The 24,134-nt window shown below is 49.4% G+C and overlaps 1 protein-coding gene across 2 annotated transcripts in view; it reads right to left on the bottom strand.

The window, feature by feature from the left end:
• LOC137427976 (synaptotagmin-1) overlaps nt 1-24,134 on the bottom strand; it is a 52,808-nt gene that overhangs the window by 17,967 nt on the left and 10,707 nt on the right. For both annotated transcript variants that reach the window (XM_068117850.2, XM_078777552.1), the window contains exons 4-7: nt 22,373-22,474; nt 21,981-22,148; nt 8,045-8,212; nt 7,713-7,830 (exon numbers count right to left, since the gene is read on the bottom strand). In XM_068117850.2, coding sequence (XP_067973951.2) covers nt 7,713-7,830; nt 8,045-8,212; nt 21,981-22,148; nt 22,373-22,474 — 556 coding nt within the window. The remainder of the gene's footprint in view (nt 1-7,712; nt 7,831-8,044; nt 8,213-21,980; nt 22,149-22,372; nt 22,475-24,134) is intronic.

The following is a 24,134-nucleotide window of genomic DNA, read 5'->3' on the forward strand; positions in this document are numbered from 1 at the left end:
ACCCAAAAGCTTGATTGACAGAACTTCTTGGAGAGGATTATTCAGAAAGTGGATGGGAGGGTTGTCCAGTCGGTCTTTTCGGAGAGGCATCATAAGAGTGTGAGATTTGTCAGGATTGAAAGACATGGTCCACTTGTTTGCCCAGTCTGTGATTTTGTCCAGGTCTGCAGAGAGTGAGGAGGCTGCAGACTGCCGATCTGAGGGATGAGGAATGGAGCGGCAGAGAGTGGAGTCATCAGCAAAGAGATAGAGAGGATTTTCAAGAGAGTCAGAGAGATCATTGATGAAGACCAGAAAAAGCACAAGGCCCAGAACACTGCCTTGGGGAACTCCAGCCTGAACAGGAAGAGGAGATGAGAGAAACCCATTCAGGGCCACACAATGACTACGACAAGAGAGGAAGTCCGCCAGCCATGTGTGGAGATTTCCATGGATACCAAAAGAGGAGAGTTTGGTGAGCATAGCGGGGTGCCAGACCGTATCGAAGGCATGTGATATGTCAAGGGAGACAGCTCTAATTTCCTGTTTGGCATTGAGGACCTCCATCCATTGTTGAGACAGCAGAAGCAGCATGTCCAGAGTAGAGTGACCTGGTCTGAAACCAAATTGATGATCAGTGTTCAAGCCATTGGAAAAGAGGAAAGATTTCATATCCGAAGCAATGATGGATTCCATGACTTTGCTGATAATTGGGAGAAGGCTGATTGGTCTGTAGTTGCTATGATCTGTTTTTGCACCTTTTTGTGTAAAGCGGTGATGTTGGCTGATTTCCAAGCAGATGGCAGATGACCTTGAGCAAAAGTGAGGGTGAAGAGAACAGAGAGAGGGAGTGAAAGAGCAGAAGAACAGGATTTTAGGATCCGTGGGCTGATGCCGCCAGGTCCTGTTGCAGAATCAGAGTCGAGGGTTGACAGAAACTTTTCCACCTTGTCAGGAGGAAAGGGCACAGAGTCCAGGAGCAGCTGGGTACGACTGGGTATGGTGGGTACAGAGTGGGATAGGTTTGGGACACAAGATGTAGAGGCAAACACAGAGTTGAGGCATTCAGCTTTTTCACGTGTTGAGTCAGCTGCGTCGCTGTTTGAGGTAAGGGAGGGGATGGAGGGGGAACAAACACCAGAAACAGATTTGACCAGATGCCACCAGAATTTGGAAGAGGGAGACAGATAAGAGAGTTCGGTCTTGAGAACGGAGAGATATTGCTTCCTGGCTCTCCTGAGGGTGGACACAAACTTGTTTCGGGCTTTGTGAAAGGAAATGAGATTTCCTTCCGTTGGATTTGCTTTCCAGGAGACGAAGGCAAGTTGGTTCTGGGCAACAGCCTCACCACAAGATTCCGTGTACCATGGACGGGAGGAAGGGTATGACAACTGAAGACGAGATGGGATAAATCTGCGCATGAGAGAGAGCAATTTACTTTGGAAAGAATTCCCAAGATGAGTTGATGTCAGAGGCGGTAGAGATGGGAGACCAGTCCAGATGATTGATGGCTTCTTGAAGACTGTGCCAGTTGGCCTGAGTGAAATGCCAGACTCGTCGACGCTAAAGAGTGAGGAGGCTCTCTGAGAATGGTCAGAGAGATGTCCACTTTAACAAGCACATGATCAGATGAGCCGATTGGAGCAGAAGAAGAGCAGCAGATATTTTCAGGGAAGTTAGTCATAACCAAGTCCAGAAGAGAAGATGCTCCAGTGATTGAGATCCGGGTCGGGAAATTGAGAGATTGTGTCAGTCCCAGTGAGTCGCAGAAGTCCTTTGCTGAGGAGCCATGGCTGGTGAGAGAGGTACCCACACCCAGCCAACGAGCATGGTGACAATTGAAATCACCACATATGAGGAAGAGAGAGTTGGGATGAGTAGATAGAAGTTGGTCCATATTGTCAGACAGCGAGATGTAGTTGATGATGTAAGATGTAGCGAGATGTTGAGCTTGAAAGTGGTTGGATGTCAATGAAAGATAGTCTGTTGGGAGCCGTTGGTGAGGTATGTGGATGGACAAAAGGACCACCTAGGCAATCGGAAACATGGTGGTGGGATGATGAAGTTGGAAAGAGGATTGACGAGAAGAGGAAGAAGTTCAAGGAGTGGCAGAAGGCAAAGGGTACGGGGGCAGAAAAAGCAGAGCATGAAAGTTATAAGTCAGCCAAGAAGGCTGCAAAGAAAGAGGTAGCAAAGGCACAGGAGGCATGAAGGAAATTTTTTGGAGAACGCTTGGATTTGGAAGAGGGTCAGAGAGCGGTATTCAGGATTGTAAATCAGATAACGAAAGAGAGATGTGATGTGATGGAGGTGAGTTGCTTGAAGGATAAAGTGGGACAAATCGTTGTGGACCCAGATAGAATTAAAGGAAGATGGAAGAGATATATGGAAATGCTGTTGAATGCAGAGAATGAATGGGTTGGCAACATGGAGAGTAACCCAGTTTTAGGACCGGCAGAGAAGATAACTGAGAAGGAAGTTGAGGAAGCGATAAAAGCAATGAAGAGTAGAAACGCGGGAGGGCCGACGGGAGTTGTGGGAGATATGTTGAAAGCAGCAGGAAGTTGGGGTGTGAAGAGAATGACACATCTGCAATCTGGTGGTGAAAGAAGGCCGCATTCCAGTGGATTGGGAACTGAGTACCCTCATCCCTCTATACAAGGGGAAAGGTGACCCTCTAGAGTGTGGCTCGTATCGAGCGATAAACCTATTGGAGCATGGAATGAAGGTATTGGAAAGGGTGTTGGAGAGGAGGATAAGGAAGAAAGTGAAGATCGACGAAATGCAGTTTGGATTTATGCCAGGAAGAGGAACGACAGATGCGCTTTTTATTGTCAGGCAGTTGCAGGAGAAGTACATGGAGAAGAGGAAGAAGTTGTTTCTTGGGTTTGTTGATCTGGAGAAAGCATTCGATAGGGTTCCACGTGAAGTAGTGACATGGGCATTGTGGAAGTTAGGAGTGGAGGAATGGTTGATCAGAGTAGTGATGGCAATGTACAAAAGAGCGCGCACAGCTGTAAGGACGAAGGACGGGAACAGTGGTGAGTTTGAGGTGAAGGTGGGTGTGCATCAGGGGCGGTAATAAGTCCACTGCTATTTGTAGCTGTGATGGAGGTGCTGGCTCAGAATGTAAAGGAGGGTTTACCGTGGGAGTTGTTGTATGGAGATGATCTGGTGTTGATTGCGGAAAGTATGGATGGACTGAAGGAAAAGATGAACAAGTGGAAGGAATGTATGGAGACAAAAGGTCTGAAGGTGAATATCGGAAAGACGAAGGTGATGGCAAGTGGTAAAGCATGTGGTGAGTTGGAAAGAACTGGGAAGTGGCCGTGTGCTGTGTGCAGGAAGGGTGTCGGAGTGAACTCCATTCAATGTTCAATGTACAATGTGCGCTGAGTGGGTTCATCAAAAATGTAGTGGTCTGAGAGGGTCATTAACCAGTGTGGCAGCTACATTTAAATGTATGGTGTGCACAGAGGGAGCTGCAGATGGAGGAAATGTTGAGTTGGATCTTGGAGACGGCGTGGAGCTGGAAGGTGTAAAAACATTTTGCTTCCTCTGAGACGTGTTGAATGGAGAAGGTGGATCAGACTCGGCAACGGTTGCTGGAGTGAGATGTGCATGGAAGAAGTTTCGGGAACTGAGTGGCATGCTGATGAGGAGGGGAGTGTCGTTGAAGCTGAAGGGAAAGGTGTATGCTGCATGTGTGAGAAGTGTTATGATTTATGGGAGCGAGACATGGGTAATGAACGTAGAGCAGCAACGAAGGCTGGAAAGGGTGGAAATGCAAATGGTTCGGTGGATGTGTGGAGTATCGTTGAGAGAGTGGAAGACAAATGATGAATTGCGAAAGATGATTGGAATAGAGCCTGTGATTGATGCTGTGAAGAGAAACAGGTTGAGATGGTTTGGTCATGTGTTGAGGAAGGATGAAAATGACTGGTTGTGAAGAGTGATGGAAATGAATGTGGAAGGAAGTGGAGGACGGGGAAGACCGAGAAAGACTTGGCTAAAGATGGTGGAAGAAGAAATGCGGGCAAGGGGGTTAACAAGGGGAGATGCAGAAAATAGGGCAAAATTGAGAAGATAGTCATGGGGACCGCAAGGCTAACCCCCGCTCAGCAGGGAAAATGGCCTTAAAATGCATGTTGTTGTTGTTGTTGTTGAGATGTAGATGGAGTCATCACTGTTTGGTGGACGGTACAACACACATATGAACAAAAGGTGGGAGCGTAGGGGAAGCCGAAGCCAGAGGTATTCCTGGGTGTGAGGTAGAGAGAGGGCAGTGCAGGGCGAGTGAGGAAGAGAGTTTTTGATAAAGATAGCAACCCCACCTCCAGGATGAGGCTCAGGTCTATTATACCGGAGGAGGGAGTAACCCGAGAGAGATACTAAGGAATCAGAGACATCATGAATGAGGAAAGTTTCTGTTGAGCAGATCACGTCTGGTTTGTCAGAAGCAACCTGTATGGAGAGATCAGTCAGGTTTGAGCGAAGGCCCCGGATGTTTGAGGTCCATACCGTTAATGAAGAGGAAGGGGGAGCATCGGATACAGAACGGGGGGGGGGGGGGGGGAGGGCTAGCGTAAGATGTGGAAGAGGAGGAAGAGGTCGGGAGAGCTGTTGAAGGTGTGTCAGACTTTTCAGAATAGCTCGGAGAAAGGGAAGGATGGGGCGGATAAAAGGTTTGATGGTGATTGGGTGAGGCACAGTGAGGTGTTATTTGAGGAGGGGGAAGAGCAAGGCAGAAGGTTGGGGGAGATGGAGGTGAGAGTTGGAAGGGGGAAGAAGTGGGGAGGACGCTTTGAGGAGGAGGGGCGAGAGGGGGGAAATGGAGAAGAAATGAGGGTGGGGAGATTTGAAGGGGATGGGTGAGGGAGGAGTTTAGGGGGGGAGGGGTTTGGGGGGAGTTTAGGAGGGAAGGGACAAGGGGGGGATTTGAAAGGGATGGGAGATGGGGGAGATTTGGAGGGGAGGGATGAGGAGGGAGTCTAGGAGGGGAGGGGTGAGGGGTAGTCTAGGAGGGGAGGGGTGTGGGGGGAGTTTAGGAGGGGAGGGGCAAGGGGGAAGACTTGAAAGAGATGGGTGATGGGGAAGATTTTGAGGGGAGGTGTGATGGGGAAGTTTAGGAGGGGAGGGGTGATGGGGAAGATTTGGAGGGGAGGGGTGAGTTTGGATTTTAGAAAGTGTACGATTAATGGGAAACGGAACATTTATTGCAAAATGAGTTTCTTGTGACCTTCGAGTCAGAGATACGTTTAAGGACGCTGGAGGAGGATGGAGTGCAGGAGAGTTTAGGGCATGTATGAAAGAAGGAACTGTACGAGATGGAATTTTTTTTTGGAATGAATAGATTTGGTGAGCAAGTCGAAAGCACCCTTTTAAAGAAGAAGAATAAAAAGGTGTTATAACATACGACAGAATACAGTACTTCAGCGGAAAGTTTAAACATTTTCAAAATTTAACAGTGAAAACTATCTGGGGAAATAAGGGTGAAACAAGTGGTCGAAGAACGAACCAACGAATAAGAGCAACGAATAAACGAATAAGAACAGAGAAGGAAATGTTTTTTTTTTGTTTTTTTTTTGTTGAGATTTTAAACAAGGACGTATGGGGTGAAAAGATTGGGAAAAACTGAGAGAACAAAAGTAATTCCAGCACAATCGACGGACCGCTGAGAGAAAAACAAAGCCTCAAGGTAGGACATGATACAAGGCCTCAAAAGACGTGACACAAATTAACCGATGATTTTTTATACAGGTATGAAAGATAAACACCGAGAATCCTCCTAGGGACACACTATAGGTACACACACCGAAAGATAAATACAGTTTCGACAAAAACACAATTGTGAATAATTACTTAACCTCGAAAGCGTGAGAGCGTGGACAGCTTTGAAAAACCGTGACCTCGCGGGATCTCTTACTTGCAGACAAAGACAGAATAACCCACCCGACCAAACATTATACCGGTACTTGAAAAGTTTTCCATTTTGAAAATATTAATTTGAATGGCACTCGGTAGCGAGCATACCTCCAGGCTCCAGGCTTGTAGAGAGCATACCTCCGCCAGGCTGAACCGTTTATGTTTTGTTTGTTCTTGTCGAATTGGTTTGTTCTTGTCACCTAGCCAACTGTTACGGAGTCCTCTACAATCTCCTGGTCTCGGTAACATCCGAACACCGAGAGGAGCCCCGGCAGAAAGATATATTACCCTGTGTTGAAAATCAATAGTGAAACCACACCAATGATTATAAATGAACAAAATTGTATTAGAAATCACACACAGGAATAACGGTATAACAGATGGCCATTAAGAGTGCACTATATATATATATATATCTTATATAAACCACCGTTTAGAGTCCATTTTTTCCCCGCAAAGCGGGGGTTGGCCTTTTCGGGGACCGTGGTTGTTGTTTTTTTTTTTTTTGGTCCCCTTTTTTTGAAGCAATGTTTTACGGCCGGATGCCCTTCCTGACGCCAACCCTTTTTGTCGCCTTTTTACGACAAGCAGGGAATTACCAGTGAACTGGTACTCAATTTGCCGACCTCGGAAGGATGACAGGCTGAGTCAACCCCCCTGGCGTTAATTCAGCGATCGACCGGGATTCGAACCCAGGATCCTAGGATCCTAAGCTGGCACCCTAGCCGCTAGCCCAACACCAGGGTTTTATCTTCATATCTTATATGAAGTCAGGTAACTCACTGCGCGGCCCGCGAGTGAGAGGACACTCCTCAATGTCTCTATAACTTTTCCCAAGGCGAATGTGATTCACTCCAGCGGTCGATAGAACGAAATCCGGTCGAAGCCCGAATCTCGCTCTCCAGTCGATATCCGAACGCGTACAGTTGAGAATGGGGATCGCCCCGCCGAAACTGTACAACGGCGCCCTTCAGAGGAGCACCTTCACCGCTCACTCAGCGAACCGCAACGTAATTGGAGACAAAGCGGTCGCACACACACATCCCCGACAAACGGTTGGATGTTGGGGTGAAGATGACACGAGGCAAAACCTCTGTGGGTGTCCGAAGCGCGGGGTTCACAATGGCCGACGGCCCTTACTTGAGCCGATGCGACCAGGCGCGGATTCGTCGAAATCTCAGCGCCCGAATCAGACTACGCAGATTTTCCCCTCCAGCGATAATTCCTGTCGCCGGATGTCCCTTCAAGGAAATCAAAATTCCCTCGCCACTGTCGGTAGACCTTGCTCGTTACGGAGCGCTGACGTCACGCCTTCCTCTCCGACTTTGCTCGTGCCGCTTCTTCCTCTTCCTCTCTTCCGGGTCGGTTTCCTGTATCATTTAAAGTTAGCCTTTTTAACTTTAGATAATCGTTCCTGAATAATAAACCTTTTGAAGATAATAATAGTACCTAACATCAGAACTACATCAAGTGGGTGAAAACCACAATAACGGAAGTTACGAATCCGTAACACCAACTCACCCAGCAAGTTTTGTCCCAACTCGTCCACAATTTTTTTAATATCATGCTAAATATATTTTTTTATCCCCATCACTCAATGGTGAAGAATTACTTTAAAAAAATTAATCTGATCCGGATCCTGTTGTGGATCTTCACCAAAATGTATTAAATTCATCCTTGGTACACACCCGTCCTGTCCACCTCGTTTTCTCATAATCCGTCCACAACTTTTTCAGGTACACTGTTCACAGGCAAACAGACAGACAGACACAGTTGTGACGGAGTTAAACAGTTATTGTTGTTGTTACCTGAAAGCTCTTGCTCATCACAGGCCTTTAGCTCTTTCGCCTCCAGGACAAGAACGTAGAGTTTGCTGGTATTGGGTACATAACGCAGTGAGAAGCAGATCTCTCCAAGGAACTCAGGCTAGTGACGACAAGGGGAGGGGGAGTCATGGTGTTGGAGGGTGGGAGGGGTGGTGACATGGGGACGTGACTATACAGGTATGTAAGGACTCGATCATCACTATGTGAGGTTGTCTGGTGAGTCATCCAGCCCTCAAGGTAAAGAGTTAGCATTCTTGTTTGGGAGGTCAAAATATAGGTGGTTGGGAGGTCAAAATATAGGTGGAAACTTTCACCTCTTCGTTGGCTGCAGGTTGCAGAGAACGACATTCCTCAATCATGTTGGTGAAGTCAAGTTCGGCAAACGGTACTCGAACCTCGCCAACCAACTCGTGCTTGGAGAATCGGTTGAAGTCATAGAGGGAAAGCAAGAGCGTGCGCTCCGGCAGCTCTTCAGCGCTTACCTGGATGAGATGAGGATTAGCCAACAAAGGTACACGTACCTGGGTGGTGTGGCTAGCCTCACATAAGTATGGTATAGTTAGTCTCACGTGTATCCTGGTTTTGGGGAGTAGTGGAAAAAAGGACACCTGTGGTATTCTATGGTGTAAAGGCATTGTCAACCTCATTAGTCATTGACATTGACTCAATGATCGATACAAGATCAATGCAAACCATGTCCAACAAGTTGGGAAGCACCTTGGTATTATAAGCCACGACCACGAGACAATGCCTAATATATAAAGAAGAAAGTGTATGTGTTGGTTTGTTTGTGCATGTCGACTCCGCAGAAACCAATGCAACCAAACTTTACATGGCCTCCTCTTTCATCCAGAGGAAGGTTGAGGCCTATATTCGGATAAAATAATTTACCCCCGATAAAACCAGAAAATTGGCCTCCAGGCCTTGATCGCATCTTGTGTTTATACACTGCCTGTGTTTTTACCCCTGGTAGCGATCGAGTAATACGTATTGTGAAGATCGTATGTTGAGGTTGTCGTGATTTGTTGTCAACAACACAAATTAAATTATTATCTATAGCGCTTACATGCGTGTCTGGCATTAAAAACATTGCTTACACAGGTTTATTTATAACACCTCTGTGTTCAGGCCTCAAGTGAGTAGGTTACTCATACACTGTCTGGGTTTTTCCTGGTAGCGATCGAGTAATACGTATTGTGAAGATCGTATGTTGAGGTTGTCGTGATTTGTTGTCAACAGCACAAAGTAAATTATTATCTATAGCACTTACATGTGTGTCTGGCATTAAAAACATTGCTTACACAGGTATATTTATAACACCTCTGTGTTCAGGCCTCGAGTGAGTATGTTGCTCATACACTGTCTGGGTTTTTCCTTGTAGCGTTCGAGTTATACGTATTGTGAAGATCATATGTTGAAGTTGTAGTGATTTGTTGTCAACAACATAAATTTAACTAGAAAGCATCTGAAAATGCAAAGCTTGTCCGCATCTTCTTTTTCCGTATGCTAAACATTATGAATACAGCTAAAAATAAATGCAAAATAAAAATTGAGGATTTTATGCAGCCATGACCTTTGAGCTTTTGATCTAGAAAAAAAATTGGCTCGAGCTTTTGATTAGTGAACCAATCCAGTGACCCAATATGCGAATTCTTAAAATTTCAGTTCAATCAGATGAAAATTGGTAATTTTATGCAACCTGATCTTTTGACCTTTGAATTGGATTATTGTCATCAAATTTTCAACAAATCTTTGTCATGAAAATATGGAGAAGAAAAATTAATAATATTGTCAAAAGGTTAAAGGTCAGCATCACATAAAATCATTTTCTTCCAATTGACCTGAAAAATAAATTTACCATTTGAGTTTTGCCATCAAATTTTCAACAAAGCTTTATTATGCGAATATGGAGAAGACAAATTAATAATATTGTCAAAAGGCTAAAGGTCAGCGTCACATAAAATTTCCAATTTTCACCCGATTGACCTGGAATTTTAAGAATTTTCATATCGTGTCAAAGAATTGATACACGAATCAAAAGTTATAAGCTGATTGTTTTTAGGTCAAGGTTGAGTAAAATCGTCAATTTTCATTTTGTATTTTTTTTTTTTCACTGTTTTGGTAATTTTGGGCTAACGGAAGAAGAAGAAGGCGTCTGAATAAATAAAAAACGGACATGGACGGGCTTCGCAGAGTCAAATGCTTTCTAGTTTTTGATTGTCATGCAGGAAATATTTAAATACATATTTCATTCAATTTCCCTGGGCAATGCTGGGTACTTGCACTTAGTACAAAATAAAAACACAAGGAAGGGGAATCAAAACGTAATGGCAGCAGAATGAAAGTGGAGGGACGAAAGAACTGCATTTGTTACTGCCCGGGTTTGAATCCCGACCCAGCTATAAACTGTTATAGGGTTTGAATCCCGACGCAGCTATAAACTGTTATCGAGTTTGAATCCCGACGCAGCTATAAACTGTTATCGGGTTTGAATCCCGATGCAGCTATAAACTGTTATCGGGTTTGAATCCCGACCCAGCTATACACTGTTATAGGGTTTGAATCCCGACCCAGCTATAAACTGTTATAGGGTTTGAATCCCGACCCAGCTATACACTGTTATCGGGCTTGAATCCCGACCCAGCTATAAACTGTTATCGGGTTTGAATCCCGACCCAGCTATAAACTGTTATCGGGCTTGAATCCCGACCCAGCTATAAACTGTTATAGGGTTTGAATCCCGACCCAGCTATAAACTGTTATCGGGTTTGAATCCCGACCCAGCTATAAACTGTTATCGGGCTTGAATCCCGACCCAGCTATAAACTGTTATAGGGCTTGAATCCCGACCCAGCTATAAACTGTTATAGGGTTTGAATCCCGGCCCAGCTATAAACTGTTATCGAGTTTGAATCCCGACGCAGCTATAAACTGTTATCGGGTTTGAATCCCGACCCAGCTATACACTGTTATAGGGTTTGAATCCCGACCCAGCTATACACTGTTATAGGGTTTGAATCCCGACCCAGCTATAAACTGTTATAGGGTTTGAATCCCGATCCAGCTATACACTGTTATCGGGCTTGAATCCCGACCCAGCTATAAACTGTTATCGGGTTTGAATCCCGACCCAGCTATAAACTGTTATCGGGCTTGAATCCCGACCCAGCTATAAACTGTTATAGGGTTTGAATCCCGACGCAGCTAATAAACTATTATCGGATTTGAATCCCGACGCAGCTATAAACTGTTATGGGGTTTGAATCCCGACCCAGTTATAAACTGTTATCAGATTTGAATCCCGACCCAGTTATAAACTGTTATCGGGTTTGAATCCCGACCCAGTTATAAACTGTTATCGGGTTTGAATCCCGACCCAGCTATAAACTGTTATCGGGTTTGAATCCCGACCCAGCTATAAACTGTTATCGGGTTTGAATCCCGGCCCAGCTATAAACTGTTATCGGGTTTGAATCCCGACCCAGCTATAAACTGTTATCGGGTTTGAATCCCGACCCAGCTATAAACTGTTATCGGGTTTGAATCCCGACCCAGCTATAAACTGTTATCGGGCTTGAATCCCGACTCAGCTATAAACTGTTATCGGGTTTGAATCCCGACTCAGCTATAAACTGTTATCGGGTTTGAATCCCGACCCAGCTATAAACTATTATCGGGTTTGAATCCCGACCCAGCTATAAACTGTTATCGGGTTTGAATCCCGACCCAGCTATAAACTGTTATCGGGTTTGAATCCCGACCCAGCTATAAACTGTTATCGGGTTTGAATCCCGACCCAGCTATAAACTGTTATCGGGTTTGAATCCCGACCCAGCTATAAACTGTTATCGGGCTTGAATCCCGACTCAGCTATAAACTGTTATCGGGTTTGAATCCCGACCCAGCTATAAACTGTTATCGGGTTTGAATCCCGACCCAGCTATAAACTGTTATCGGGTTTGAATCCCGACCCAGCTATAAACTGTTATCGGGTTTGAATCCCGGCCCAGCTATAAACTGTTATCGGGTTTGAATCCCGACCCAGCTATAAACTGTTATCGGGCTTGAATCCCGACCCAGCTATAAACTGTTATCGGGTTTGAATCCCGACCCAGCTATAAACTGTTATCGGGTTTGAATCCCGACCCAGCTATCAACTGTTATCGGGCTTGAATCCCGACCCAGCTATAAACTGTTACGGGTTTGAATCCCGGCCCAGCTATAAACTGTTATCGGGTTTGAATCCCGACCCAGCTATAAACTGTTATCGGGTTTGAATCCCGACCCAGCTATAAACTATTATCGGGTTTGAATCCTGACCCAGTTATAAACTGTTATTGGGATTGAATCCCAACCCAGCTATAAACTGTTATCGGGTTTGAATCCCGACCCAGTTATAAACTGTTATCGGGTTTGAATCCCGTCCCAGCGATAAACTGTTATCGGGTTTGAATCCCGACCCAACTATAAACTGTTATCGGGTTTGAATCCCGTCCCAGCTATGAACTGCTATCGGGTTTGAATCCCGACCCAGCTATAAACTGTTATTGGGGTTGAATCCCGACCCAGTTATAAACTGTAATCGGCTTTGAATCCCGACCCAGCTATAAACTGTTATCGGGTTTGAATCCCGACACAGCTATAAACTGTTGTCGGGTTTGAATCCCGACCCAGCTATAAACTGTTATCGGGTTTGAATCACGACCCAGCTATAAACTGTTATCGGCTTTGAATGCCGACCCAGTTATAAACTGTTATCGGGTTTGAATCCCGTCCCAGCTATAAACTGTTATCGGGTTTGAATCCCAGCCCAGCTATGAACTGTTATCGCGTTTGAATCCCGACCCAGCTATAAACTGTTATCGGGTTTGAATCCCGACCCAGCTATAAACTGTTATCGGGTTTGAATCCCGACCCAGCTATAAACTGTTATCGGGCTTGAATCCCGACTCAGCTATAAACTGTTATCGGGTTTGAATCCCGACTCAGCTATAAACTGTTATCGGGTTTGAATCCCGACCCAGCTATAAACTGTTATCGGGTTTGAATCCCGACCCAGCTATAAACTGTTATCGGGTTTGAATCCCGACCCAGCTATAAACTGTTATCGGGTTTGAATCCCGACCCAGCTATAAACTGTTATCGGGTTTGAATCCCGACCCAGCTATAAACTGTTATCGGGTTTGAATCCCGACCCAGCTATAAACTGTTATCGGGCTTGAATCCCGACTCAGCTATAAACTGTTATCGGGTTTGAATCCCGACCCAGCTATAAACTGTTATCGGGTTTGAATCCCGACCCAGCTATAAACTGTTATCGGGTTTGAATCCCGACCCAGCTATAAACTGTTATCGGGTTTGAATCTCGACCCAGCTATCAACTGTTATCGGGCTTGAATCCCGACCCAGCTATAAACTGTTACGGGTTTGAATCCCGGCCCAGCTATAAACTGTTATCGGGTTTGAATCCCGACCCAGCTATAAACTATTATCGGGTTTGAATCCTGACCCAGTTATAAACTGTTATTGGGATTGAATCCCAACCCAGCTATAAACTGTTATCGGGTTTGAATCCCGACCCAGCTATAAACTGTTATCGGGTTTGAATCCCGACCCAGCTATAAACTGTTATCAGGTTTAAATCCCGACCCAGCCATAAACTGTTATCGGGTTTGAATCCTGACCCAGCTATAAACTGTTATCGGGTTTGAATCCCGACCCAGCTATAAACTGTTATCGGGTTTAAATCCCGACCCAGCTATAAACTGTTATCGGGGTTGAATCCCGACCCAGCTATAAACTGCTATCGGGGTTGAATCCCGACCCAGCTATAAACTGCTATCGGGTTTAAATCCCGACCCAGCTATAAACTGTTGTCGGGTTTGAATCCCGACCCAGCTATAAACTGTTATCGGGTTTGAATCCTCACCCAGTTATAAACTGTTATCGGGTTTGAATCCCGACCCAGTTATAAACTGTTATCGGGTTTATATCCCGACCCGGTTATAAACTGTTATTGGGTTTGAATCACGAAGCAGTTATAAACTGTTGTTGGGGTTGAATCCCGACCCAGCTATAAACTATTATCGGGTTTGAATCCCGACCCAGCTATAAACTATTATCGGGTTTGAATCCCGACCCAGCTATAAACTATTATCGGGTTTGAATCCCGACCCAGCTATAAACTATTATCGGGTTTAAATCCCGACCCAGCTATAAACTATTATCGGGTTTAAATCCCAACCCAGCTATAAACTATTATCGGGTTTGAATCCCGACCCAGCTATAAACTATTATCGGGTTTAAATCCCGACCCAGTTATAAACTATTATCGGGTTTAAATCCCGACCCAGCTATAAACTATTATCGGGTTTAAATCCCGACCCAGCTATAAACTATTATCGGGTTTAAATCCCGACCCAGCTATAAACTATTATCGGGGTTGAATCCCGACCCAGCTATAAACTATTATCGGGTTTAAATCCCGACCCAGCTATAAACTATTATCGGGTTTGAATCCCGACCCAGCTATAAACTATTATCGGGTTTGAATCCCGACCCAGCTGTAAACTGTTATCGGGTTTGAATCCCGACCCAGCTGTAAACTGTTATCGGGTTTGAATCCCGTCCCAGCTATAAACTGTTATCGGGTTTGAATCCCGACCCAGCTATACACTGTTATCGGGCTTGAATCCCGACCCAGCTGTAAACTGTTATCGGGTTTGAATCCCGTCCCAGCTATAAACTGTTATCGGGTTTGAATCCCGACCCAGCTATACACTGTTATCGGGCTTGAATCCCGACCCAGCTGTAAACTGTTATTGGGTTTGAATCCCGACCCAGCTATAAACTGTTATCGGGTTTGAATCCCGACCCAGCTATACACTGTTATCGGGCTTGAATCCCGACCCAGCTGTAAACTGTTATCGGGTTTGAATCCCGCCCAGCTATAAACTGTTATCGGGTTTGAATCCCGCCCAGCTATAAACTGTTATCGGGTTTGAATCGCGACCCAGCTATACACTGTTATCGGGCTTGAATCGCGACCCAGCTGTAAACTGTTATCGGGTTTGAATCCCGACCCAGCTATAAACTGTTATCGGGTTTGAATCCCGTCCCAGCTATAAACTGTTATCGGGTTTGAATCCCGACCCAGCTATAAACTGTTATCGGGTTTAAATCCCGACCCAGCCATAAACTGTTATCGGGTTTGAATCCCGACCCAGCTATGAACTGTTATCGGGTTTGAATCCCGACCCAGCTATAAACTGTTATCGGGTTTAAATCCCGACCCAGCTATAAACTGTTATCGGGGTTGAATCCCGACCCAGCTATAAACTGTTATCGGGTTTAAATCCCGACCCAGCTATAAACTGTTGTCGGGTTTGAATCCCGACCCAGCTATAAACTGTTGTCGGGTTTGAATCCCGACCCAGCTATAAACTGTTATCGGGTTTATATCCCGACCCGGTTATAAACTGTTATTGGGTTTGAATCACGAAGCAGTTATAAACTGTTGTTGGGGTTGAATCCCGACCCAGCTATAAACTATTATCGGGTTTGAATCCCGACCCAGCTATAAACTATTATCGGGTTTGAATCCCGACCCAGGTATAAACTATTATCGGGTTTGAATCCCGACCCAGCTATAAACTATTATCGGGTTTAAATCCCGACCCAGCTATAAACTATTATCGGGTTTAAATTCCAACCCAGCTATAAACTATTATCGGGTTTGAATCCCGACCCAGCTATAAACTATTATCGGGTTTAAATCCCGACCCAGCTATAAACTATTATCGGGTTTAAATCCAGACCCAGCTATAAACTATTATCGGGTTTAAATCCCGACCCAGCTATAAACTATTATCGGGTTTAAATCCCGACCCAGCTATAAACTATTATAGGGGTTGAATCCCGACCCAGCTATAAACTATTATCGGGTTTAAATCCCGACCCAGCTATAAACTATTATCGGGTTTGAATCCCGACCCAGCTATAAACTATTATCGGGTTTGAATCCCGTCCCAGCTATAAACTGTTATCGGGTTTGAATCCCGACCCAGCTGTAAACTGTTATCGGGTTTGAATCCCGACCCAGCTGTAAACTGTTATCGGGTTTGAATCCCGTCCCAGCTATAAACTGTTATCGGGTTTGAATCCCGACCCAGCTATACACTGTTATCGGGCTTGAATCCCGACCCAGCTGTAAACTGTTATCGGGTTTGAATCCCGACCCAGCTATAAACTGTTATCGGGTTTGAATCCCGACCCAGCTATACACTGTTATCGGGCTTGAATCCCGACCCAGCTGTAAACTGTTATCGGGTTTGAATCCCGTCCCAGCTATAAACTGTTATCGGGTTTGAATCCCGACCCAGCTATACACTGTTATCGGGCTTGAATCCCGACCCAGCTATACACTGTTATCGGGTTTGAATCCCGACCCAGCTGTAAACTGTTATCGGGTTTGAATCCCGACCCAGCTATAAACTGTTATCGGGTTTGAATCCCGTCCCAGCTATAAACTGTCATCCTGGTGTTTCATAGGTATGGTGAATCATCAGTGTGTGTGTGCCGTCCCTCGGATGGACGTTAAACAGTCTTCCCATCTGCTACCATCCGTTGTTGGACGTTGAAGATCCCAGGGTGTCCTTCGCAAAGAGTAGGCAAGCTATCTCTGGCATCCTGTACAAATACTAATTACAAAAATTCTGCCTTAATCTCGCAATCCCCCTGACTGAAGCTCATGAAGTGCAACAGGGTCAACCCCTTTCCTCCCCAAGAGGGTTGCTCTGCCCTTAGCTGGTCATCCAGATTAGTCGTGGTTGTAGTTGTACAATGAGGCAAGAGAGGAGATATTTAGGGGAAAGACAATACATATTCTAACTCAGTATGTAGGGGTGAGATGTTGTGTAAATTGTCATGTAAATGTAAATCTAACTCCTTGACATTCTGATTTATTTGAAGATAAATGGAGATTACTCTGCTGCCTAGGCCCTTTCGGTGCCAATGGCCTTCATCCGGAAGTTAATGCTGTGCTGCAGTTTAGTGAATGGTGGCCAGAATGTTTGCTTTTCCTTTCGGCCAATCAATGACGAGTGACCAAAGATCATACTGTGGCGGACACGAAAGCCCACTGGCGTGGTGACATCATTCCGCGCACCAAGTGGGCGGCGGCCACGCCCGAGAGAGAGGCGTGGCCTCAAGATATACACGGGGCGCGCAGCCCGGAGCAGCTCAGTGCTGCAGTTTGAGTACTTTCAATAAAGACTCTTTTATGAACCGCGTTGTCCGCTTGCTCCTTGCGTAAGCATTAGTGCGCACAGCATCGCGCTTCATATGGTGACCTTGACGTTGGATCTGCCGTAGCGATCCTTCCGAACACGACGCCATTGCAATGGCAAACAACAACGCAATGTCGATTAAACTTCCCAAATTTTGGGAGGCCCAGGCCGAAGTCTGGTTCGTCCAAGCCGAAGCCCAATTTCAGCTTCGGTGCCTCACCGGCGACGACACGCGCTACTGCCACGTCGTCGCCTCCCTCGGGCCCGGCACGGCCGCTCGAGTTGTGTCCGTCCTTCGCCACCCACCGGACGGCCACAAGTACGAGGCACTCAAGCGGCTACTCCTAGCCACGTTCGGCCTCACGGACGACGCACGGGCCGACCGCCTCCTGGATCTCCCCGAGCTCGGCGACACGCGCCCGTCGGTCCGAATGGACCATATGCTGTCATTGTTGGGTGACGAAGCCCCCGGTTCTCTATTCCGGGCGCTTTTCCGTCGCCAACTTCCAGCGCAGGTTCGCCTCGCGTTGGCCGGGACCGTGCTAACGGAACCCCGAGCATTGGCAGCCGAGGCAGACAGGTACTTCGCGGCTTCGGATACGCGGACGAGAGTCGGTGCGGCCGTCACGGACCTCGAGGCTGATGCTGCTGATGATGCTGATCCACAGCATCAGCTTACACAGCATACGCAGCATGCTGATACGCACCTCGTGACCGCCGCCACGCCCCGCCCAACGCCGCGGCGAAAACCGCCACCGCGGGGAAAACCGCCAACTCCACCGGCCTGGCGGAGCCAGCCGCACTCCTCCAGCTCCACCACCTGGTGCTGGTTCCACGCCAAGTTCGGCCACGAGGCTCGGCAGTGTCATCCACCATGCTCCTTCAACAGGTCGGGAAACGCCCGGGCCAGCGCTCAATAGTGGCGATGAGCACCGGCCGTTCGAGTAGCCTGCTGTTCATAACGGACACCTTATCCGGGCGCCGTTACCTGTGCGACACGGGAGCGCAGGTGAGTGTCGTTCCCGCTGGTACGTCAGACAAGCACGCTGCGGGCGGGGGCCCCGCGCTGCTTGCCGCGAACGGGACGCCCATCCGTACGTACGGAAAACGCTGCCTCTCTCTGCGGTTCGGAGGGCAGGTTTTCCGATGGACGTTCGTCACCGCCGACGTGCCCATGGCACTGCTTGGCGCGGACTTCCTGTGCGCTAATGGGCTCCTGGTCGACGTAAAGCGCAGACGTCTTGTCCAGGCCGAGACGTTCAGCTCGCTCGCTTTTGCGCTGCCCAGCTCGTCGAGCAGCTCAACGAGCGGCTCGCCGAGCGGCTTGCCAAGCGGCTTGCCGAACGGTTCGGTTCCGGCCACGTTGATCTGTACGCTTCCGGCAGCGGACGAATTCACCCGCCTCCTCGCCGGCTTCCCGGCCCTCACGCGGCCCACCTTCTCGGCGGGGGCCGTCAAGCACGGGGTGGCCCATCACATCCCCACCGTCGGGCCACCGGTCTACGCCCGGGCACGCCGCCTCGAGCCGACGAAGCTGGCGGTGGCAAAAGCGGCGTTCGCTACCCTGGAGCGACTCGGCATCGTTCGGCGCTCGGAGAGTGCTTGGGCGTTGCCGCTGCACATCGTGCCGAAGCCCGGCGGGGGATGGCGACCGTGCGGGGACTATCGCCGTCTCAATGACGCCACCACTCCCGACCGCTACCCCGTCCCCCACATTCAGGACTTTTCCGCCCGTTTGGCGGGCATGTCCTTCTTCTCGAAGGTGGACCTCATACGCGGCTACCATCAGGTCCCCGTCAGGCCGGAGGACGTCCCGAAGACGGCGGTCATCACGCCATTCGGACTCTTCGAGTTCCTGCGGATGCCCTTCGGTCTGAAGAATGCGGCTCAGGCGTTCCAGCGACTGATGGACAGCGTCCTGTGCGACTTGGATTTTGTCTACATCTACCTGGACGATATCCTCATCGCCAGCTCGTCCCACGAAGAGCACCTACGCCACTGCCGCACGCTCTTCGAACGCCTGGGCCAGCATGGCCTGATTGTGAACCCCGCAAAGTGCCGGTTCGGCGTCACCGTAATCGATTTTCTGGGGCACCGTGTCACCAGGCACGGAGCCGTCCCCCTGCCGGCCAAGGTGGAGGCGGTGAAGGGGTTTCCGCGCCCCCGCACGATCAGAGGGCTGCAGGAGTTCCTGGGCATGGTGAACTTTTACCATCGGTTCCTGCCCCGTATCGCCCAGCTCCTGCGCCCCCTGCACGAAGCTCTCCGAGGTAAGCCGGGCAAAGGCGACATTACCTGGACCGAGCAGATGGACACGGCGTTCACGGGCGCGAAGCTCGCCTTGGCTAATGCCACCATGCTCGCGCACCCGGCGCCCGATGCACCGATCGCCCTCACCACCGACGCCTCGGACTACGCGGTGGGCGCGGTGCACGAGCAATGGGTGCGTGGAGCTTGGCAACCGCTGGCGTTCTTCAGCCGGCAGCTTCGCCCGCCCGAACACCGTTACAGTACCTTCGACCGCGAGTTGCTCAGGCTTCACTTGGCGGTCAGGCACTTCCGCCATCTGCTCGAGGGCCGTGCGTTCACTGCCTTCGTCGACCACAAGCCGCGATGGGCAAGGTCACCGAGCCGTGGTCGGCCCGGCAGCAGCGTCACCTCTCGGCCGTGTCCGAGTACACGACGGACATCCGGCACGTCGCGGGGAAGGACAACCCGGTGGCGGATTGCCTTTCCCGGGCCGTCGCCCACGCAGTCCACCTCGGCATCGACTATGCCCGGATGGCAGCGGACCAGGCCGCTGACCCCGACGTCCAGGCCTTGCGGACCGCCGTCATGGGCCTCCGCGTCACCGAGGTGCCGTTCGACGGCGCGGGCGCAGCCCTCTTGTGCGACGTCTCCCTCGGGCAGCCTCGCCCCATCGTGCCCGCGGGCTGGCAGCGCCAGGTGTTTGACGCCATCCACGGCCTGTCCCACCCGGGCGCAAGGGCCTCCCAAAGGTTGATCGCCGACAAGTTTGTCTGGCATGGCCTCCGGAAGGCCGTCCGCGGCTGGGCCAGGACGTGCCTCGCGTGCCAGCGCGCCAAGGTGCACCGGCACACCCAGGCCCCGTTGGCCCCGTTTACGGTGTCGGAACGCCGGTTTGACCACGTCCACGTGGACCTGGTGGGACCTCTGCCTCCCTCGCATGGTTTCACCCACGTCCTCACCATGGTGGACCGCACCACCCGGTGGCCGGAGGCCGTGCCCTTGGCGTCGACGACGGCGGCGGACGTCGCGCAGGCTTTCATCGCCACCTGGGTCGCCCGGTTCGGCGCCCCCTCAGACATCTTGTCCGACCGCGGCCCCCAGTTCACCTCGGAGCTCTGGGGGGCGGTCGCGCAGGGGCTCGGGGTCTGGCTGCACCGAACCACGGCCTACCACCCCCAGGCTAACGGCCTGTGTGAGCGATTTCACCGCTCATTGAAGGCCGCGCTCCGGGCCACCCTCCGCGACGGCGGCTGGGTCGACAGGCTCCCCTGGGTCCTGCTGGGCCTCCGGACGGCGCCCAAGGAGGACCTGCGCGCATCCGCGGCGGAGTTGGTCTTCGGGCAACCGCTGCGGGTGCCGGGCGAGTTCCTCCCCGACTCCACGGTCCGCGGCACAGCAGCGCTCCGCTCTGCAAGAGACCGCCCAGAGGTTCGCCCCGGTGCCAACGGCATGCCACAGGCACCCACCGACGCACGTTGCCCCGGAGCTTCGCACGGCGGAGTACGTCTTCGTCCGCCACGATGCCCACCGGACACCACTGCGGCCCCCGTACGACGGGCCTTTCCGCGTGCTGGAGACCGGGGCGAAGCACTTCACCCTGGACATCGACGGTACTCCTGACCGCGTTTCTGTAGACCGCCTCAAGCCGGCCCACCTCGACGTGGACCATCCACCGCCAGTGGCCCGACCCCCGCGTCGGGGCCGCCCCCCTGCGGGCGGACCCCCGGCACCGCCCAGCCCCGCCACCCCCCGGTCCTGCACCCATCCCAGGGGCAGCCCGAGGCATCCCACCTGGCATCCCTGCACCCCGGACGCCGCCGATCGCCAGGGGGCGCTTCGGCCGGGTCATCCGTTTGCCCCGCAAACTGGCCCTCCAGGTGCGCGGGAATTCTGGGGGGGCGCGTGTGGCGGACACGAAAGCCCACTGGCGTGGTGACATCATTCCGTGCACCAAGTGGGCGGGGGCCACGCCCGAGAGAGAGGCGTGGCCTCAAGATATACACGGGGCACGCAGCCCGGAGCAGCTCAGTGCTGCAGTTTGAGTACTTTCAATAAAGACTCTTTTATGAAACGCGTTGTCCGCTTGCTCCTTGCGTAAGCATTAGCGCACGCAGCATTGCGCTTCAATACAGCATTTAGGAGAGATTGTTAGCTCCCATGTGGATGCACGACGAGTGAGGCACGACCAGAACATCTCAGGTCTCCACACTCTACTTGACAACGTATTGGAAAGACAGCAAAGCAACTGCACCTAGGGTTCTGTGGGAATGGGTGAAGGTAGTGTTCAAAATAGGAAGTATGCAGCTGTGGTTGAACCGATCCACACGAAATCTCCGCTGACGTCCACGCACAAGTGTTTGTCCAAATCAATGTGTCCAACCGAAGCTTTGTGGACGTTCATTTGTCAATCAACTCAAAGACCACGGCGAGGAGTGGCAAGGGCCCAATGGTGACCATACAGAACGGAACACCATTCCTAAAGTTCGATTACCCGGTCACAGAACCGAGTCAGTGATGAACTCCAATGTGCTCTCAACTGTCCACCGCACACAGAATGGCTACCTGTTGCGCCCAGGTCAGGCGTCGGCCTTTAATCAGGTTAACATTTCTACATCCGTACTATCAGGTGTAAACAAGTTAATGAGGTTAAAAAGAGGGCACTTTGTATGCACCTTATCCTACACAGGTGTGTTTGTGCATGTACAGACCGCACCTCAAAGTAGAAGGTTTCATTGAACTGTGGACTGCGAGACTTGCGGTACACCTTGGTCTCGAACTTCTGCTTGGTATTGGGAAGCAGCATCACCTTGACGTAAGGATCGGAAGAGCCACCAAAATCGTTGCTCGCCAAGTCCTCACCTTTCAGCACGATCACCTCCAGCTGCACAGAGTTAGGCTTGAGTTAGGCTTCGGCCTAGGGCGAGGATGGAAATCTAATACAATTCGCTGTGTTATACTTTGACCTTTGACTCAGGGGCTGCACAGGTAATGTTACATGAAAAGGTGATTAAGAGTAGGTGTCTATTCAATGAAAATAGAAAACGACAGATTAATGTACACCCAGGTGCGCCTGATTGAATGAGACAGAGTATGGTGTAGACATACCTTGTTGTTCGAGTGAGACATTGAGTAATGCAGTTTCCCCACATATTTCTTCTTCTTTTTTTCATGTCCTCCTTCCAGGTCGTCAATGTCGGGTTGAACTTTCTGCAGCGCAACACCGGCAAAACCAGGAAAGAAATGGGAAATACAGTACAATTGCAACACAACACTGCAGCATCAGATGTCAATAATTCCCAACAAGGAGATGCACCTGGACATAATTCAATAAATGAGAGAATGGTGCCTTTGGCAACAGGTGCACAAGTCCAATCTTCAGTTCTATTAACATGCCCCACAACCAAAAGCCGCGGTAGAGTTGTTAAAGCTGAATCAAGCATTGCATGACGTAGTGCAAAAACTTTACCATGTGATGACCACAACGTATGGAGTCTCCCAGTAGCCACCTCCACCACCGAAGGTGGACACAGGTTACGTTTCGCCCCTGTCTGTGTCGTGGATTCCCTAACCCCTTCCAGTTCTGGAATAAGCACCTCAACTCCAGGGGCGGATCCAGGAATTTCAAGATGGGGGGGGGGGGGGGGTGCATGAAACTATAGCGCTGGGGGGAGGGAGGGAATAAAGGGAGGGTCTGGGGGTCCTTCCCCAGGGAATTTTAAAAAATTGATCGTCAGAAACGGCATTTCGTGCGTTCTTGGAAGTTTCTGCAGTTCCTTGTGTTCTTCCCTGGTCCAACAGTTCAGCAGATTCGCACTGCCTGCACCCTCATCCTAGATCGAAGGGGGGGGGGTGCGCACCCCTTGCACCCCCCCTGGATCCGCCCCTGAACTCGGACACCGTACAAGGGGTTTCTTGAGGGATAAGGATAACATGCATGGGAAATAGATATGGGCCCAGAAGCTGGTAGCACCTTTTGGTCCTCACACAGCCAGCAACCAACAACATCTCAAAGAATCACAATTTGTATTCTGCTTCATATATTTTTCTTCAGAGGACAAGGAACTCAAAACATTTCTCCAGTTTCCCAAACTAGGCTTCAGAGAAAGGCAAGGGCAGGCGGGGAGCTGCTCATGAGGAAAGAATGTTGATGCAATGTCAAACAAAGATTTTGTCAACAGCTTCCCAAAACCAGACAGTCAGCCAGGGAGCCAAATGGGTCATATTGCCCCCCATTAACCTGAGATTCGAATGAAATCCCTTACATCTGTCTGTCTGTTTGTGAGCAGGATATCTCAAAAAGTTGTGGACGAGTTATGAAAAAACTACGTGGACGAGTTGGTTAGGTGACAAGAACAAGCTGATTAGATTTTGGTTAAGGTCCGAATCCGGATCCGGCCTATCAGTGGGGTACAAAATGTAAATTGTTCAGCCTGGCGGAAGTGTGTGCCCTACCAATTGTCGTTCTAATTGACTGTGTGATGCATACATGATATAGTTTTAAATGTGACTTGAACAGCACTCGTAGAGCACATAGTCTCACCTGACGCATTCATTCTGAGAAAAAAATTCCATCATTAACTGAACACGCTACTAATATGGCCCACTGCCATTATGGCCCATGACCCGTATCGTCCATGCACCCTATTATGTATATCACATCGTTTCTTGGCATGGGTTATGAACGTCATGAATTTAATTATTCGCTCACATTGGGTCATAGATCAGAAATATGAAGTTTCAGATTTTTGGATAAGGATTTCAATTGAAACCATTATGGCTGGAATACACTTCACCAATGACGCCATTGTTGTCTCCCTATATACCTCATGGGGAGTTTATGACATTTGCCAAGTTTCAATTTTCTTTG

Source organism: Myxine glutinosa, chromosome 5, assembly GCF_964187855.1.
Source record: "Myxine glutinosa chromosome 5, kmMyxGlut1.1, whole genome shotgun sequence".
Taxonomy (NCBI): domain Eukaryota; kingdom Metazoa; phylum Chordata; class Myxini; order Myxiniformes; family Myxinidae; genus Myxine; species Myxine glutinosa.